Genomic DNA, 19,225 nt, shown 5'->3' on the forward strand with positions numbered 1-19,225 from the left:
GGTATTGAAAAATTGCATCTTGAACTTTAGAGGATTAACAGCAGTATCTGGGTTAAGATCTTGTTAGGATTTATATTTTTTGAAATAAATGATCCAATTCAAGTGATTTATTTATTTGTGTTGGCGGTATGTTAATAATCATCCAGTGACCGATGTAAAAAGTCTGATATTGGTGAGGCCCTTATCTTTCATTGTAAAATGCATTTCTTGTATTGCTAGTCAATATATTCATATCCAGATCGACCGCAAGTTTTTCGATACTCACCAGCATAGACTCTTTATTGGTAATTACTATACAATCCCACTTAACCATAAGGCTTTTTGTCCGCCAAGACATGACATGACATTTTCTTTTAAGTCAGAATTATTTTGGGATGAATGGATTGTATATTTTCTTTTCTAAGATCCAAAAAATCCTTAAAAAGAGTTAAGGTGCGATAGTTGCTATTTGAATTTTGTAAGAGACTAATCACTAATCCCCCTCCAAGCATGAACATTTTATACTACGACCATGGTCAAGCATGTCTTCACTTCAACTTCGTATGTTGCATATTCTAACTTATAGTTTACTTGCTTTTCATAATGGGTAAAAGTCAAGTCCAAGAGGTTTGTCGCATTAATTGGTGTTCTTTTTTTTTTTGGGATAAGTGAATTGGTATTCTTCATTAAGAGAAAGATTCGAATGCCACATTCCCCACTTATTATAACTACTATTGAAAATTTTTTTTAAAGGAAAAAAAATCCAAATTAAATTCAACCATATAGTTGTATTGGCCAATAAATCATGTAGGCGAATTTTCTCTCTAAAAAAAACATATAAGTGAATTTAATTGTTTTTGGAAAAAAATTCACTGTTTGTACTGCATTGGTTCATAGAATCATACTGTTGAACTTAGGAACCTAATGTACAAAACCTAGAGACTTGTATCTAAGTTTAACCATTCCAATATGGTAATGAATCACAAATTTCTACACCAAAGCTATAACCTCTTAAAATCTTACCTTTTCTTTTTTAAGTATTGTTTTACTTTTACACATCTTATCACTTAAACATAAATACAACAATAAAAATAACAAAGCCTTAGTCCCAAATTTAATAGGATTGACTATTTCTCAACAAAGTAATCCGGGTTGGGTGCATGCATTCTTATCCTCCACTAGTAGTAGCAACTTGGTTGTTGTTCCTGTATTATGAACCAAAAAAAACTATAACAAACACATATTTTTGCCTCCATTCCTTAAAAATAGGTTGCAATTAATGTGAGATTGTGGATCCAAAACCCCCTAGATGCATGTATAATTTACCAACAAAGAGAACACATTGTTGCACTTCCAAGAATGTCCGAATGTTTCTGCCATAACCAAATTGAATACAGGAAAAGGGCAACACTAAAACCATACAAGTTTTTCCTTTGCATAGTATGATGCAATACAATTGAAGGGCTGATTGCTGTTTCCAAACTCACTGAAATCTGAATAAATCCAACAATTATACTCTAAAAAAGCCTTTCTGCTTCTTAGATGAGCACCAAGGCTCCTACTATACAATCTTTGATTTCTCGAAAGGTTAGAACAAAGAAGAAAGAATCAAGAATCTACCTGCTGCCTTTGTGATTACAGTCGTAGAGCCTCTCTAAATCCAATGCTGAAACTATTTTCTAGACCCTTCTTACCAACACCTACAGGGTCTCCTTTTCGCATCATCGCCACAAACTCATTGTAATCTATTGTTCCATCCTGCAAAATTGATAGAAATAAATGATTATAGGCATCACACATGAAAGGAATGAGCAAATTGCTGAATAGTGTATTTCTTCTCCTTGACAGGACTTGCACCTAATACCTGACCTAATTCCACCAACCATTTTACCACTTGGTGTCAAGACTCATGGGCTGGCTGAATGAAACTTACTTCTCTACACTATGTGAATGGAAAGAACGATATGCTGTGCCAGTCATGTCAATGTGGTCTGGAACCTAATGTTTAGGCTCTTTTGCATCAAATGCAGCCATCAACCATTGCACAGAAATGGCCTTCAGGCAAAAAACTACATAGTTGCAAAAACTGTATCATCTTATTATTTAGGAAGATCAACAATAAAAATCCATATCTCAACCCCCCCCCCCTTCCCCCGCTCCAAATGCCTAATCACCATGGTATGATAGTTTTGCTTTTTAAATTGTACTTAATTTTCATCAGAAAAAACCGTTAGTCAAATCCAACTTAAATTGAATTTCAAGTTCTCTTGGATGGACATATAGCTTGACCAAAGTGCTACCGTAATCAGGTTTTACTGAGTTGTCAAGGTCTCAGAAGCAAGTAGTGAAGAAGGGTTGGGTTCTGGGGGAAGGCCAAAAAGATTGTTCCTTCAATCCTTTACCATAGTACTATGGAGAAGATATGATAAAAGAAAACACTCACGTTGTCCTGATCTACTTCTTGGATCAAATCTTCCAGGCGAACATCTTCTATGCCAAACTCCTCACAAGCTTTTTGAATCTCATCAGCAGTAATATAACCACTTCCATCCTTATCGAAGTAGGAAAAAGCTGCAAATAGATGATCCTCTCTCTCAATTTTGTTCAGATGCAATGTAGCAGCAATGAATTCTCCATAATCAATGGTTCCACTGTTATCAATATCTGCCTGCAATTTAGTAAAACATCAGATTTAAAATATAATTCAGTAATACAACATTATTTCATAGTCTTATGGCAGCTAACGAAATTCTCTGAAACATTATAGCCCTTTTAAATATTCTTGCCTATAGCACATTCAGTTTCCCAAGTGATCTCTCTCAGAAAGCAGTTCTAGTCACTCCAATTTTTTAGGATATAATAGAATGCATTGATGTTCTCATATATCAAAATAATTCGGAGAAATAGAAAATTTATACTGCGCGAAGTAATAGCACGCATCCCAATCATCCATGTGGCTAATCCCTGTTATAAAAAATAACATAACATTAAGGAGGGATTATTTTTTTACTTTCATTTTCAAAACACTGTCCATCATGTTGTTAGTGATATGAAGAAGAAAACACCTTCCTTGTTGAAAACTCCTTTAGTCCCCAAAAACAAAAAATAAACAGTAGAAGAAAAGAAACGAAATAATGAGAACTTCCGTATCTTGTATTTAACTTTTATTAACTCAATGATAACAACAAGATCCCTTTTGCTGTCAGTGGAGGATCCCTTTCCTGTTTTTGAGCCTTGATTCTAGTTGGTGTTGGTTTCTGTTATATGTGTTATGTTAGCTGAGTTTTTCAGGTTTTGATGATGTAGGTCGTGTTTTCTGGTGTTCTGCAGCTCAGCTGCTTCTTTGTATCTCTGTTGTTGTAATTAATGAAATTTCACATCCATTAAAAATAAAAATAAAAATTGGAACAAGTTTACAATTATTTTATAGGCATGGTTTCTCATATGCCATACTCATTAACGATTCTTTATGGCTTGAAGCTATAAATTCATAACCTCCTCTCAAAACCTCTACCAGCAAGGGCCCTCTAATTAAGACTCCAGATTCCAAATCTATATCATGGAGTGGTTGGCTAGCCAAACATTATAAAATTGTTCTGTGTGCAATTGATCTGACAAACAATTAAATTACAAAAATATTGATTGCTATCCTTTTATAATCTTCTATCCCAATTAATATCTCACCAATATTACAAATGTTCTAGGAGAGTCAATATTGAATGACTGAACAAGCTAATGAGTCCCTTAGTTCAAAGTAACACATACTAAAAGTAAGTAGCTTTAAAGATCTGTTAAATTGACATGCTGTTATTATCTTCTACACCTATATAATACATACTACCATGGAGTAATAGCTAAACTTTTATTTTGTAGGAAAGAAAGAGAAAAGTTATATAGTCTGTTCTTTTTTGTTCCACTGGCTTTCAAATTTTCGACAGACTAAAGTTTAAAGTTGGGACTCTCTCTGTCTCTGCCTCCCGCCTTTCTTTTTCTCTCTCCTTCTCATTTTTTTTTAATACATGTATTAGTCTTCTGCTAAGGTTTGATATTCAGAAACCTTTTTTTTCCCAACTAATAGCGTATATCAATTGCGAGAAACTGATTGAAGTGTTTAGCAAAAGACTTGGACCAAAATTCACACTAATACTTACTGCATGCATCAGATCATAAATTTCAGACTCCTTAAGATTAGCTCCTACTCTTTTCAAACCAGCCTTGAGTTCTTCATAAGTGATTTGACCACTATTGTCCGTGTCTATCATTTTGAACATTTCTTTTAGGCCAGCTATCTCTTCTTCAGATAAGCTCTCTGCAATGACCTGCAAAAAAACAAAAGAGAGTGAGAAATGGACTAGTCATTCTATCTAATAGAAATCCAAACAATAGTTTCAACCTGAATCTGAATACACAGATTATGTAGCAACTCTATCTATTGAGCTTTTCAGTGATTTTATATTCAAATGTAATCAGCCTTCACATCCAGACACTTACTTTAAGAGCCATTTTCTTGAGCTTGTTCATAGCAGAAAACTGCTTCAAGCGACTTAAAACTGCAGAATCAAGAGGCTTGTCAGGAGCAACTCCATCGATTTGCACCCAGGGATGACCTGACAGGAATATAAACTTTTTATTAGCTAGGAAAAGAAAATCCCGTGTGAAACCTAATATAAATATTATAGGATTTATGCACATTAATAATGACGATGATTCAAGACAAACAGCAGAAGCAGAAGACCTGGTCATTCTGAACAAGTCTGAAATTCAAAAAGGGAAAAATAGAAAAATAAGGACAAGATTCTTTGTTGGATATGAAATTTCCATTGACGCTGTGGATAATATGTCAAACTTGGGCTGAATGAATTCAATGGCATTTCAAGGTTTCGGCAATTTAATGATTCAAAACACAGCCAACATTACTTCTTTCATCATTTGGAATACAAAAGCCAACATTACTATTAAATAGAAGCTACTCTCATATTTCCTCCAATCTAATCTATGTAAGAATGCATCAGGGCTCATAAAGTCACAAGAAAAACCTTAAAGGAAAATTTTATAAAATCTTATATGTATTACAATAGAAATAGATTCTACTCAACCCCATTCCCTAATCACATAATTCCCACATCTGCATTAATTGATCAAAAACAAAACAAAACAAAACAATAGAGGACTCACACAAAACGTCATGTGCAGTTAGTCGTCTCCTAGGATCTCGAACAAGCATTTTCCTCACTAAATCTTTTGCACTTTCGGATATACTAGGCCAAGGGTCAGAAGTGAAGTCAAGATCACCATGCAGGACCTGTTCAAATATCCCTTGCTCGGATTCTACATAATCATAACATGGATGAAAAGAAAAAATGGGGAAAAAGGAAAACAATAAGCAAAATTTGGAACATATTTAGACAAATACAGGCAAGGAAGTAATGAAATTTCAAGAACTAGTAGATTCCAAACTTCTTACCAGCCCAAAAGGGAGGCACTCCACTTAATAGAATGTATAGAATCACTCCAGCACTCCAAACATCTGCTTCTGGACCATAAAGCTTTCGTAGAACTTCTGGTGCAACATAATATGGGCTGCCAACCACATCAGAAAATCTTTCGCCTGGACGGAGAAACCATTGATTTTTAGAAATTAGAAAATCAAACCTACTGCTTCTAGTTCTATTTAGTGTCAAAGAAGCAGAGTGGTGGAACCATGAAGTCAAAATGCAGCTGCCCACAATTTACATAAAAAATGGGTTGATTACATGTTTATGCCTGAAAGTAAAGCAGTATCATTGCATCATATTTTAATGCATCTTCATGTAAATAAAAGTATTGTGACAATTTTTGAATTCCATCTTAGAATCTGCTTTTTGGGTGATAAATGCTTAACTCAAAAAGGAAACTAAATCTAGAATGTAAAATCCTCCCTTAGTTACAATGGCTTTTGAGTGGAATTTGTGGTGTGCATTGTGTTAGAAGTTAGAACCCCTTCCCCTCTCCTCTCTGTGTGTGTGAGTGAGTGTTTATTAGTTAGTTTCTCAGGAAAAAAAAAAGGTTTCCTTCAATTCCATCTAGAATGACCAATCTTTAACCTTAAGCTGATATTTAAAAAATTGATAGTAAGGGAAAAAAGAGAGAAGAATATAGAAATATTGTAAATGATAGAAGCATAGATGCAGGCTCTATTCTCTTAACATAGAAATTTACTCTAACTGTACAAGTGGACAGTTCACAAGGATTGTTCTTGAGTTAACCAAACTACACACAAAAACAAAGAATGAAGGGTGGGGTGGGGGGTTATAGTGCGCTGGGATGTAATTACTTGAAATATCAGACATTCAAATATATAGTTCAGCAAATTAATGATTAAACAAAGTATCATCAGACTCAGAAATGGTAGTCTTTTTTATTTGTTGTAAGTCTCAGTTGATAGTCTCAATACTCAGAAGACAGAACTAGGAGAATGGGAATTTCAATGGTTTGACAGTCATCCCAGTCTGCTAATCAATCAATGAGAAATGGAAAATTCATGGCACTCAGATGCAACTACAACATAAACCACTTGAAAATTGTCTACTTAAAGCTCAATAAGATTCAAATCAGACCTATGTATGGTGTTAGAGTATCAATTTTATTTGGAAGTTTGAAGCTAATAATTGACAATTTATAAATATTGTTGCAAACCAAAGAACTGAGATGGAAGGTAAAAATGACCTTATGTGCTTTAAACATCAAGAATAACAAAGTATAGATGTTCATTATTATCCTGAGAGACTGAGATCAGTAGCCAGCTATTTCAGGCTGACAAGTGGTGTTATATTTCTATGGACCAGGGTAGGTTTCTTGAACTAGCAACAAGTCACCACGTCTGCTCTTCTCCTTCCACAACCAAAGAAGCTGGCTCTCCCAACAAAATATTAGGGCCATTGCTTTCATTCTATGCTGACCTGGGCCCAGGGCTAGCTAGATGGCTCGGTAGAGATACAAAACTAGATTAATAGCTGAAGGATTCCTTTATAAGTTATTTAACCTTTTCCTTTATTTAGGGACGTATGATCGTTATTCTTATCAGTACTTTCTGTGACCATGGATTACATCACTAATAAGTTCATAATTTTATTTAAGAAGATTAACATCTGATTGTACCTAAAGTTTAAACTGTGACTAAGTCCTTAACCAAAATTCAAACTAAAACCATATATTGCATAAAGAGGACCAATTATCAGATTGAAGGGATTTGCCAAGATAGGTTTGAACAAGTATTGGTGATTCAAAATAATTTGCAGACATCAAATGCAGCCTGCTCTATATAGAAGATTAGAACTTCAGGCAGAGCGTCCTATACAGAAAGCATGTAGTACACCTTGTTACATAATACAGCATTATCACATCATCAATTTGTAAAATCTTACCAAAACAACAATTTCAGAACAACATCAGCGTAGCAATTCAAATAATTTCCAAAAGCACAAGCAACCATAAGAAAATACCTGGTTTGAAGAATATCGATAGGCCAAAGTCGATAGTTTTGAGAAGTGAATCCTCTTGGTTATTGACAAAGAGAAAATTCTCAGGCTTAAGGTCTCGATGCATCACTCCAAGTGAATGACAAGTTTCCACAACCCCAACTATAGTCCTAGTAAGCTCAGCTGCCTTTCTTTCTGTGTAATGCCCACGCTTAATGATCCTATCAAAAAGCTCACCACCTGCACATATCTCCATCACAACATGAACTGCCATCGGATCTTCAAAAGCTTCCTTGATAGATATAACATTAGGATGTCCCTTCAAATGGTGCATGATCTGAATTTCCCTTCTCACATCCTCCACATCCTCATGTGTTATCAACTTCCTCTTTGCAATAGTTTTGCACGCATACTCTTTCCCTGTAGCCTTCTCCACACATAGATATGTGGTCCCAAATTGGCCTTGTCCTAATTTCTTCCCCAAAGTGAAAAATTCCTTAAAATTACCAGTCCTTGTTTGTAAAACTTGGGTACGGAGCCCTGCACTAGACACCCTCTTCAAGTGAGGCTGTTTCTTGGCTTTTGTGACTTGTGCTGGTTCTGGTTTAGTTTCTGGTTTAGTTTCCGGTTTAGTTTCCGATTTTGGTATTGTAACTTGTTCCGGGGGTTTGCTTTGGACAGGCATAGGTGATTCAGGTTCACTAGGTGTACCCTCATTGCCACTTTCTACATTAGTATGAGTAGAACCTGAGTCTTCAGGCATTTGGGTCCGCCACATTGCAGCAGAAACCGATTGGAAGAAACTATTTTTAGTAATGCTAGGTCCAACACAAGTATTTCCCATTGTGCCCTGCACCAATTTCTTTCTGAAACTTCCTCTACTTTCAACACCAAGATCCAATCTTTCCTAATATGTTAGCACAAAACATAGTAGATCTGATCCTCACAAGCTGAGTAATAAATTCAAGTCAACCCCTCATCTTCCTATTTTGCTCTAACCTTGACAGAAATAACAAAATCAAAACTTCAACTATATCATATCATATGAACTATGAATAGATACCAAAAGAGAAACAAACACAAATCAACAGATAGAAGAAGTGCTCACCAAATCCATCAGTTGCTGATTCCTGTCAATACAGAGATGACAATAATTGCACCAAAGATAGTCCAAAAGTGAGATTAGTTGAACAAAATAAAATCAAATAAGGATACCCAAATGCATTCAAAGCCTTCTTTGATCAAGTATAAAATCAAGTAAAAAGTATAATAGTGGAAAGAAGAAAAACCCCTTTAGATTATTGGATCAAAGAGCCAGTCATCAATAAAACAAACTGAGGAAAAAGTCTACAAAAAAATAAGATAAAATAATAGTGACCAAAATTGAAGAATTCCAACAAGAATCAGCACTACCCAAGAGAGTAAAAAAGTAATCAAATAAAAGGGTCGGTGGAAAAGTAGAGAAATGGAACTCTGCTTTAAACAGGTCTCCTTGAAATAAGTATTGGAGAAGAAAAAGAAAGAAAAAAAAGAGACAGATTTTCTGGTTTTCTGGTGTGGGTGTTACTGTGTGTGCAAGTCTTTGGCTTTGTTTCTATCTACTTTGGTTACGAGTTAGTCTTATACTTCAATTTTCAAACCTGGTTTTTTTGGTGTGAAAACTTCAACTTGGGCAGTAAAGTGGGTACGCGTTCGGTCGGGTAATATTCCAACTCAGGCTTTTCAGTTGGTGGTTGTACTCTTGTATCCATGCGAGTTTTTTTTTTTTTTTAATTACTTATTTTGCTCGGAAATTTGCGGTAAAAATATTTAGTTTTGAATAATGGTTATTACACGCCCTCTGTTAAACAATACTACTAAATATTAAGTTAAAATTATGAATTTTTTTTTTTTTTGCCTTTGAATAAATAAAGAAATTTTGAGAGGAAAAACTAAGGGCTGTCAAATTAAAGGCCACCAAGTTGGACTCTTTGAATTCAATAAGTATTGAGGTATAATAAATTTCACAATTTTTATTGATATGTCAAGTTATAAATAATGGATAATAAAGAGATGTTAAGTATGAGTTCAATTGAGAATCAATAATAACATATCAACTCAATAGTTATGAAATTTATTAAGAAAATGTTACGTGTGTAGCACTATTTCTAACAATTTACCCATTGTGCTAATCTCTTTTACAATTTTTTTTTTTTTGAAAAGAAACGATAATAAACTTTATTCATTCACGCTATGTACTATGAGAAAGGGAAAAATGTAACATTCTTTAAACTAAACAATAGCTTCCTCATTCTCTTTTGCAGTGTTAGCAAGAGCTAAAGCTATAGATTACAACTTTTAATTGCACAAAGTTTCAATTATTACATTTAAATCATTAAAGTTTAGAATAAAATAAAACTGATAGGTTTCTATCTAAGTTTTTGTGGGGCCCAATAATTTGTGACCCCGGCCCATTTTTGCATTAAGGTCCAAGGCTCTAGCCGAGGAAGGGTATGGTCGAGGATAGGTAATAAAAGTCCAAATAGCCTGGAGAAACAGCCGAGGATGATTCTGTCCTCGGCATCTTCGATGTCCCCTTGGAAAGAAGGGCAAAAAAGATATAGAAACAATTCGAGAAAAAATCTAAAATATCTATGTCGATAAAGAAGGAAACGCTGGATAGTATAACGACCAAGGACAAAGGGGAAGCTGTCATTACTGCCATTCAGTACTCTGCACCTGACAGAACCATGCTCTCAACTTTTACAACCACCCCCAACCACTTTGGGTATGGGCTGATGGGACAAATATTAGTCCTGAAAAGTCGAACCTACACGTGGGCTTTGGAGAAGGGATACAGGCTAGTATAAAAGGAAAAATAAGCAATCTAGGGGGGGAGGATAGTCAGTCCTCCCAACCATGGTGTTCTCAAGAGAAGGAGAATAATCAGAGCAAAAAGCTTTCTAAACTCCTCGGATGAGATCCATTGACTGAACCGAACTAAGCCACCATCCGGTGACCAAGGCCTAACCTTTCAAACTCACGCTCTACAAATGATGTTGTCTAGGCCCTCTTTTCGTACGAGCCCAATATTATCTTGGGATCGTCACGAATCGAGCCCCTACAATTGGCGCCGTCTGTGGGAAGGCTTGTGTCTTGGCACTGGTGGTGGGTCGAGAAAGTCACTTACATCATTTCCAATAGCCAGGTGTAGTGTTTTAGCGTAAAGTCCCACTAGGGGCTACGTTTCTTCACGCGGGGCTGTGCTTTGTAGCATCAGCAACACAGATGGTTCTAGGGACTTGGCCGAGGAGCTAATTCTCTTAAACTAAGGGCCCACGCCGTAGCCGAGGGGATAATTCCCCCAACTACTTATCAAATCAAGTTTTGGACAGAACCAAGGTATTGCATGGTCCTCGAACTCAAACTTATGGGGAAACCAACTACTTATCAAATCAAGTTTTGGACAGAATCAAGGTATTGCATGGTCCTCGGACTCATGCCTATGGGGAAACCAACTACTTATCAAATCAAGTTTTGGACAGAACCAAGGTATTGCATGGTCCTCGGACTTAAGCCTATGGGGAAACCAACTACTTATCAATCAAGTTTTGGACAGAACCAAGTTATTGCATGGTCCTCGGACTCAAACCTATGGGGAAACCAACTACTTATCAAATCAAGTTTCGGACAGAACTAAGGTATTGCATGGTCCTCGGACTCGAACCTATAGGGAAACCAACTACTTATCAGATTAAAGGTTTGGACATAACCAAGGTATTGCATGGTCCTTGGACTCAAGCCTATGGGGAAACCAACTACTTATCAAATCAAGTTTTGGACAGAACCAAGGTATTGCATGGTCCTTGGACTCAAGCCTATGGGGAAACCAACTATTTATCAAATCAAGTTTTGGACAGAACCAAGGTATTGCATGGTCCTCGGACTCAAACCTATGAGGAAACCAACTACTTATCAAATCAAGTTTTGGATTGAACCAAGGTATTGCATGGTCCTCGGACTCGAACCTATGGGGAAACCAACTCCTTATCAAATCAAGTTTTGGACAGAACCAAGGTATTGCATGGTCCTCGGACTCAAGCCTATGGGGAAACCAACTACTTATCAAATCAAGTTTTGGACAGAACCAAGGTATTGCATGGTCCTCGGACTCAAGCCTATGAGGAAACCAACTACTTATCAAATCAAGTTTTGGACAGAACCAAGGTATTGCATGGTCCTCGAACTTGAACCTATGGGGAAACCAACTACTTATCAGATTAAAGGTTTAGACAGAACCAAGGTATTGCATAGTCCTCGGACTCAAGCCTATGGGGAAACCAACTACTTATCAAATCAAGTTTTGGACAGAACCAAGGTATTGCATGGTCCTCGAACTCAAACATATGGGGAAACCAACTACTTATCAAATCAAATTTTGGACAGAACTAAGGTATTGCATGGTCCTCGGACTCAAACCTATGGGGAAACCAACTACTTATCAAATCAAGTTTTGGACAGAACTAAGGTATTGCATAGTCCTCGAACTCAAACCTATGGAGAAACCAACTACTTATCAAATCAAGTTTTGGACAGAACCTAGGTATTGCATGGTCCTCAGACTCAAGCCTATGGGGAAACCAACTACTTATCAAATCAAGTTTTGGACAGAACCAAGGTATTGCATGGTCCTCAGACTCAAGCCTATGGGGAAACCAACTACTTATCAAATTAAGTTTTGGACAGAACCAAGGTATTGCATGGTCCTCGGACTCAAACCTATGGAGAAACCAACTACTTATCAAATCAAGTTTTGGACAGAACCAAGGTATTGCATGGTCCTCGGACTCAAATTTATGGAGAAACCAACTACTTATAAAAATCAAGTTTTGGACAAAACCAATGTATTGCATGGTCCTCGGACTCAAACCTATGGGAAAACCAACCACTTAAGGAAAATTTTAAGTTACTCAGTCCTCGGACCAGACACCAGAAAAAGGTTAAGGCTATGAAAGCCATTAGGAAGATGGCAAAACGCCTTATTATTCAGCAACCTGCAGGTGCTGTTCATTTTGGGTATTCTCGATGATTATTTCCTACACGGCATCGAGCATCCCATCATCACCTCGTTTAAGTTTGGGGCATACAACCCATTTTCAGGTCGGTCTTTTTGTACACAATACCTGCAATACGTTCATAATAGTATCTTTTGCCTTTAGCAAGGATTTTCGGCCCTAAGTATCGTTTTCTTGGGTCGGCATTATTACGCCAGATAACTCTAATAAACCCATCATAATATACTTTTCTTTTTTCCTAGTAAGGATTTCTGCCTTAAGTGTCATTTGTTTAAGTCGGCATTCTTATGCCGACTAGTTTCAATAAGCACAGAGCAAGCTCTTTTTATTAGTTGGGGTTTCGGTCCTAGGCATCGTTCAAAGTATAAAAATATAAAACGAATTCATAGGATAGTATGTCTATTCACGGCATAACCATTTCAAAAATAAAGAGATAGAACATATGAAATAAAGTAATAACGACTTTTATTAATATAAAGAGGTATTACAACGTACAAAGAGGGGCTTAAACAAGCCTATACAGAAGGCGAATTACAAAAACAAAAAAAAAAAAAAAAAAACAACAACAAGACAAATAAACAGTCAGAGGTCCTTTGAAACTCGTCTCCGAAGTTCTTCCAAACTCTACCCCAGAAGCGCCCATATTGAGAGGAGGACCTTCCTTGGTGGGAGAAGAAAATAAGAGAAGAAGAGAAAGAAGGAGGAGAAGAAGAAAAGAAGGAGGAGAAGAAGAGGAAGAAGGAAAAGCACCAGGATGGATCTGGTGATGGAAGAGAAGAGGAAGGAGAGGCAAAAGAAGGCACCAGTAAAGGAAGAGAGGAAGAAGTAAGGATACTTTGTCCCTGCGTCAGTCTTGACCCCTAACACACTGGTGCCGTATTAACTATGCTCATGAGAGAACGGCTGGTACTGATGGTGGGTGACCCCAGCTCAGTCACGCCAAAAGTTTAACGTGACGAGCCCCTGCTTCGGATTTTGGCTGAAGGGAAGATAAGAGGTATCTTGAGTCTCCGCCATTCCTGTCCTGACCGAGCTATCTTAAGCTTTGGAGGAAGAAAACGCTTCTGGAAAGAGTATGATCTTTTCATCCCCACTTCTATTTTCAAAAGTGTCGCACTACAAACTGTGGTTATATTGAGAAGGAAAACTCAGAGCACAACTTAAGGGTTGAGGCTTTAGGGAGGTTAAGAATCTTTACGTGGGGGGAATACCTTCTCGTTTGGCTTCTTATATGGAAGGTGAACTCAGTGGCATTTAACCTGTACATATATCCAAGAAGCTCTGCGAGCAAGGTGGCGTCTGTTCAACTTCCCAACGTCATTTGTAACTGTCAGTATTGATTGGCCTCGTAAAGGAAATTCATTAAAGACGCGCCTCGTTCACTGAAATGACGGGAGCGCCTTGTGCGTAAATCTAGAGGAAAGTTTCGTAGCCTGGCACATTTCCTAAGCAGATGAAGAGATGCCAGCATTAATGAGGGATAGAGTTGAACGAACCGTAATAAAGGCTTGGCGTCACCAAAACCCTCATCTTCGACCAAGAGGTCGGACAACAGGATTTTGAGGGGCTATTGTGGGGCCCAATAATTTGTGACCCCGGCCCATTTTTGCATTAAGGTCCAAGGCTCTAGCCGAGGAAGGGTATGGCCGAGGATAGGTAATAAAAGTCCAAATAGCCTGGAGACACCGCCGAGGATGATTCTGTCCTCGGCATCTTCGATGTCCCCCTGGAAGGAAGGGCAAAAAAGATATAGGAATAGTTCGGGAAAAAATCTAAAACATCTATGTCGATAAAGAAGGAAACGCTGGATAGTATAACGACCAAGGACAAAGGGAAAGCTGCCATTACTATCATTCAGTACTCTGCACCTGATAGAACCATGCTCTCAACTTTTACAACCACTCCCAACCACTTTGGGTATGGGCTGATGGGACAAATATCAGTCCTGGAAAGTCGAACCTACACGTGGGCGCTAGAGGAGGGATACAGGCTAGTATAAAAGGAAAAATAAGCAATCTAGGGGGGAGGACAGTCAGTCCTCCCAACCATGGTGTTCTCAAGAGAAGGAGAATAATCAGAGCAGAAGCTCCCTAAACTCCTTGGATGAGATCCATTGACTGAACCGAACTAAGCCACCGTTCGGTGACCAAGGCCTGGCATAGTCTTTCAAACCCACGCTCTACAAATGATATTTTCTGGGCCCTCTTTTCGTACGAGCCCAATATTATCTTGAGATCGTCACGAATCGAGCCCCTACAGTTTTCATTATTATTTTTTTTATTTTACACATGCTTATTTTGATAATAATTTTCCAAGATAAAACCGACAGATAGGTTTAGAATAAAATAAAACTCGTAGGTTTCCCACACCCTTTTCCATACAATTTTTTTTTTTTTTAACTATTTATTTATAGTTTGGTGTTAAAAAAAAAAAATTAATACTTTTTAGAATTCTTTGCCCCCATACTTTATTTTTAAGATTTATTTGATCTTTCAGGTTTTTTTTTTTGGGGGGGGGGGGGGGGGCTATGTCCCTAGGAGCTTGATTGGTACAAGCATGCATAGGGCTTTAGCTTGAGCCAAAAAGCCATTTAATGGAGTGAATGTCTCTTTGATGGTTTTGATGTTCAGGTACGCAGAGCCGTATTTCTGATTAAGGAAATTCATATTTAGCTAGATATATGAGAAATGTCCTTTGCCTATGAGAAATGTCCTTTACACATGATTGGCCACAAACAAGTTAGTCTCTGATGCCTATGAGAAATGTCCTTTGCCCAAAAAGGTCTGGATCCAATCATTCTGGTGGTTTTGATAAGGGTTTCCCTGTTGTTTACAAATGGATTGAATTAAAGGCCTCTTGCATTTTGGCTTATTGAGTGCTTGGATAATAAGGAGAGAAGTTGGAATGGCGACCTTGATGAAGCCAAAACTTGACCTCGTCAGTATACTCCTCGTCAGTATCGATGGAGGATCTCCGATACCTGCTATCAAGAAAGGAAAAGGTAAAGGAGGTTTTCACCGGCGTGATGCCAATTGAGAATGCTTCGATGCTAAAGCCAGCTTATCAGTTCTCAAGAAAGTTTCTGCCCAATGTCTCGCCAATTTTTCATGTCCCTTTACCTGAGTTTCATTTCCTTTTTTATAGTTTGCTTCGAGTTGGTACGATTATGTCTATTAATGTTGTTTTAAGTGTTTTTCTCCTGAGAGGAACGCGGCATTAATTGACAATGATGACTCCATTTAAGGTGTAACGGATGACCATTGGGCTATCATTGCTCTTGTAACCGTTTCGGCGTAATCATTGCTTGTCAGCTATCCTGATGGCATTTATTTGTGCCTTCAATGAATGCTGGCCTGGCCCGCCTAAAAGGATGACATACGATGACGTGGTTTTACACTTACTCTCATCCTTGACTTGAGTGTGGCTAAGATTGTCTTTTACCTAGACGATCTTATCTTGATACTTGTTGGTTGCCCCCCATTCCTAGGTCGTCAAGAAGTTGGATGATCTTAGGAATATGATTGGTTGTGATGCTTCATATCTTCTCAATTCCTGAAATTTGGCTCTTGTTTTAAATGCAAAATGACTACTTTTCAGGAGGTGAACATGTGTTGGTTTTCAATTCGTGACACATGTGAAGTTTCCTTGATTTTGGCGCACCTTAATTCCTTGTTTTCCTTTTAGAAAAAAAATAAAATAAAAATAAACTATTCCTCTTCCTCCGCCTTATTTGGTCTGAACTTCAGGGCACCTAAGAAATCTTCATTCTTCACAACTTCCTGGTAAGGCCTCTTTTCTCTATGCTTTGATGGTTGGTTTTGAATTCCTTAGCTACGAGTGCCCCTCGGTCTCCTTTTTCTTTGCTCGGTTGGGAGTTTTCTTAGAATATTCCTCAGGGCAACGTCCCCAAGTAGGCTTTTTTGTTCCTCGTTTCTTTGCCCTTAGGCCCGTTTTACTTTTTCTTTATCCTTTAATCCGCCAATCTCTGATAAAACACCATTCGAAGATGGCCACCATCGAGTATAGGGTAGATGATGTTCGATCTAGCGTGTTGGAGACTGGGTTGTCTTCCAACGCGGACTCTTAGAGTTAAGTAGTGGACACCACTGATTCAAAATTGCCTTCATCTTCGTCTTTACCCCCCTTACATGCTCTTTTAGAGTCTTGCTCCTTGAAAGAAAAACATCTAACCGGTTTTAGGAAAAGGTTTCAATTTCCCAAAGGATCTCTGTTAGACTACCTCGCCTGGGTGAGAAAGCTTGCAACTTTGCTCTTGGAGAGGGGTGTTTTTATGAGGCTAACTTTCTGTGTAGCCTTTGCTTCCTTGTTCACTCGGTTATCTTGCATCTCCTAAATGAATTTCAGATCGCCCCTGGTCAGCTCGTCCCTAACACTTGGAGGATGATAATAAGTTGCATGTCTATCTGGGTGTCTACTTGTGATGGAGAGATGATCACTTTAAACGAATTTTTGTTTTTGTACCATTTGAAGGCTTCTACCCACTACAGGGATTTTGAACTTTTGCCCTGGGATAGGAAATCTAGGATTGTTAGGGGTTTTCCCTCATCTTTTCGTGATTGGAAATCATGATATTTTTTCATTTCTGGAACGGGTTGGGAAACCTTGTCCGATGATTTTTGGGGGAAAGTTCCAAGATTACTACAAAAATGGGAAGTCCCAACACTTGGTGCGTATTTCCATTATCCTCTTTTGTCTTTCTTTCATATCTTGATTACTTGTCTAACAAAGTTCTTCTTTTCATCCTTCATAGCTCTTGATCATCCTAACCTGGAGGATAAACACCGTCACTGGGTTCGTGTTGCCATTGCCTACGCTCGTGAAATAGAGGATTTCGACAACCTCGTTGATCCTCGTCACTTGTTTAACTGTTGCTTAGGCCCTGAACCTTTAAAGTATGTTTTAGAGAAAGTTCTCCAAGAAGAGAAAAGTAAGATCGTCTACCTCTCACTTTGTCTTTCTCAATTCCGTCTAAGTATCTAATTGGGAATTGCCTTTTTCATTCTCTTTCTTTCTCTCTCTCTTTTTTTTTTTTTTTTTTAATAGCAGAAATGGCCACCAGATATAGCAAAGATAAATATGCCCACATTAAAAACTTGAAAAACAAACCTCTAGCCAACTTAACTTCTGATTCGAAGAAAAGAAAGCTAAGCGACAAGAAAGCTAAAATCGCTACTCTTCCATCTATTCATGTTGCCCTTTCCTCGCCAACCCTGTCTTTGGAAGTGAGTGCTATTACGCCTCTAATACCCATGCAAAAGGTAAAGTCAAAATTGGGATGAGCATATGGGACAACCCTACTACAGCTCTGGGCTACGAACACAACGTGATTACCAACGATGAACTGAAGGGCTTATTGTCCATTCCCTCCCATGAGCTTGTCAGTCAATATATCCATAAGTTGGTGCAGGTATGTAGTTCTATTCTTCTATGCATCTCTTTTGGATTTGTCTGTACGAGTGGGTATGTGTGATTTCCTCCCTTATTTATTTGTTTTCATTAGGTCCTTGGGGAATTATTGCGTATCACAACTGATTACTTGGATGTGGAGGAGAAGGTCATAGTGGCTACTTCGAAGGCAAAATTCATCAAGGTTGAATGCTCCAAGTTGAAGAAAGATTTGATTACTATCATGAATGAGAGGAATGATGGGAACCAGAAAATAAAGGAGCTTATTGAGGCCCTACGTGTAGAAAAGGCTTTTGTCGTTCAGAAGGACGAAGAGATTCAAGCTGCTATCCTAAAGACTAACGAAGAAAGAGACAAGATTATCTAGAAGTTGAAGCAATCAGAGGAATTTTCAGATCTTTAGTTCATGCATTACTTTAAAAGGTTCGAACTTCTACGCTGATGGACAATGAAGCACCACAGCTTGGCCGTGGACTTTTCTAGTTTGGATTTTGAGACGATTGACGCTGAGATTCTTGAAGACGAAGCAAAAGAGCAAGAAGAGATTGAATCTAGTTCCATGGAGAAAGACCATGCTGTGAACAAGGCTACCGATGGAAAAGCTGTTAACAAATCTACCGGTCCTCCTTCATGATTTCTTTTCCCCATTTTTTTTTAAAATTTTTATTTTGTTTTGAGGACAATGGGTTCCTCTTTTGTTTTGGGGTTTTTTAACAAACATTGGTTGCCTCCTTGTTTTGAGGCTTTTACCTTGGACAACTCTTTTTTAACTTATTACTTTGCTCATGCTATAACTTTGTTGCTTATCTTCACGAATCTAACTTTTATCGCTTAGCTTATAAGCTGGACTTGGCTGAATCTTTTGTTCTCATGATTCAGCTTTTTAACTTCGTCTTTCATATTGACGGAGTCTTTCATAAGTTGGATTTTTAATTTCATCGTTTGTATTGACGAAACTTTTATCCTTGTGATTTAAACTCGATGTTGTTATCACTTAACCTGGATTTTGACCTTGTCATTTACATTGACAAAGTTTTTATCCTTGTGATTTAAACTTTTTGTTTTTATCACGTAAGTTGGACTTTTAACTTTGTCAGTTATATTGATGAAGCTTTTATCCTTGTGATTTAAACTTAATGTTTTTATCACTTAACTTGGATTTTGACCACGTCATTTATATTGACGAGGCTTTTATCCTTGTGATTTAAACTTAATGTTTTTATCACTTAACTTGGATTTTGACCTCATCATTTATATTGACAAGGTTTTTATCCTTGTGATTTAAACTCATCAGGGTTTCCATCATGA

At 37.6% G+C, this 19,225-nt stretch overlaps 1 protein-coding gene across 4 annotated transcripts; it reads right to left on the reverse strand.

The window, feature by feature from the left end:
• Positions 1–1,096: 1,096 nt before the first annotated feature.
• Positions 1,097–9,124, reverse strand: LOC115987034 (calcium-dependent protein kinase 1-like). 4 transcript variants are annotated; one of them, XM_031110477.1, is made up of 9 exons: positions 8,545–9,124; positions 7,461–8,435; positions 5,444–5,587; positions 5,155–5,307; positions 4,471–4,586; positions 4,131–4,298; positions 2,423–2,647; positions 1,600–1,737; positions 1,097–1,184 (listed from the first exon to the last, which is right to left on the reverse strand). In XM_031110477.1, the coding sequence occupies exons 2-8, from the start codon at positions 8,278–8,280 to the stop codon at positions 1,615–1,617; spliced, it is 1,749 nt and encodes a 582-aa protein (XP_030966337.1). In that variant the 5' UTR covers positions 8,281–8,435; positions 8,545–9,124; the 3' UTR covers positions 1,097–1,184; positions 1,600–1,614. The 4 variants fall into 4 exon arrangements, with proteins under 4 accessions (XP_030966337.1, XP_030966336.1, XP_030966338.1 ...); XM_031110476.1 differs by lacking the exon at positions 1,097–1,184 and adding an exon at positions 1,254–1,472; XM_031110478.1 differs by lacking the exon at positions 1,097–1,184 and having other exon boundaries at positions 1,254–1,737; positions 7,461–8,430.
• Between the last annotated feature and the right edge of the window lie 10,101 nt (positions 9,125–19,225).

This window comes from Quercus lobata, chromosome 4, assembly GCF_001633185.2.
Source record: "Quercus lobata isolate SW786 chromosome 4, ValleyOak3.0 Primary Assembly, whole genome shotgun sequence".
Lineage (NCBI taxonomy): Eukaryota > Viridiplantae > Streptophyta > Magnoliopsida > Fagales > Fagaceae > Quercus > Quercus lobata.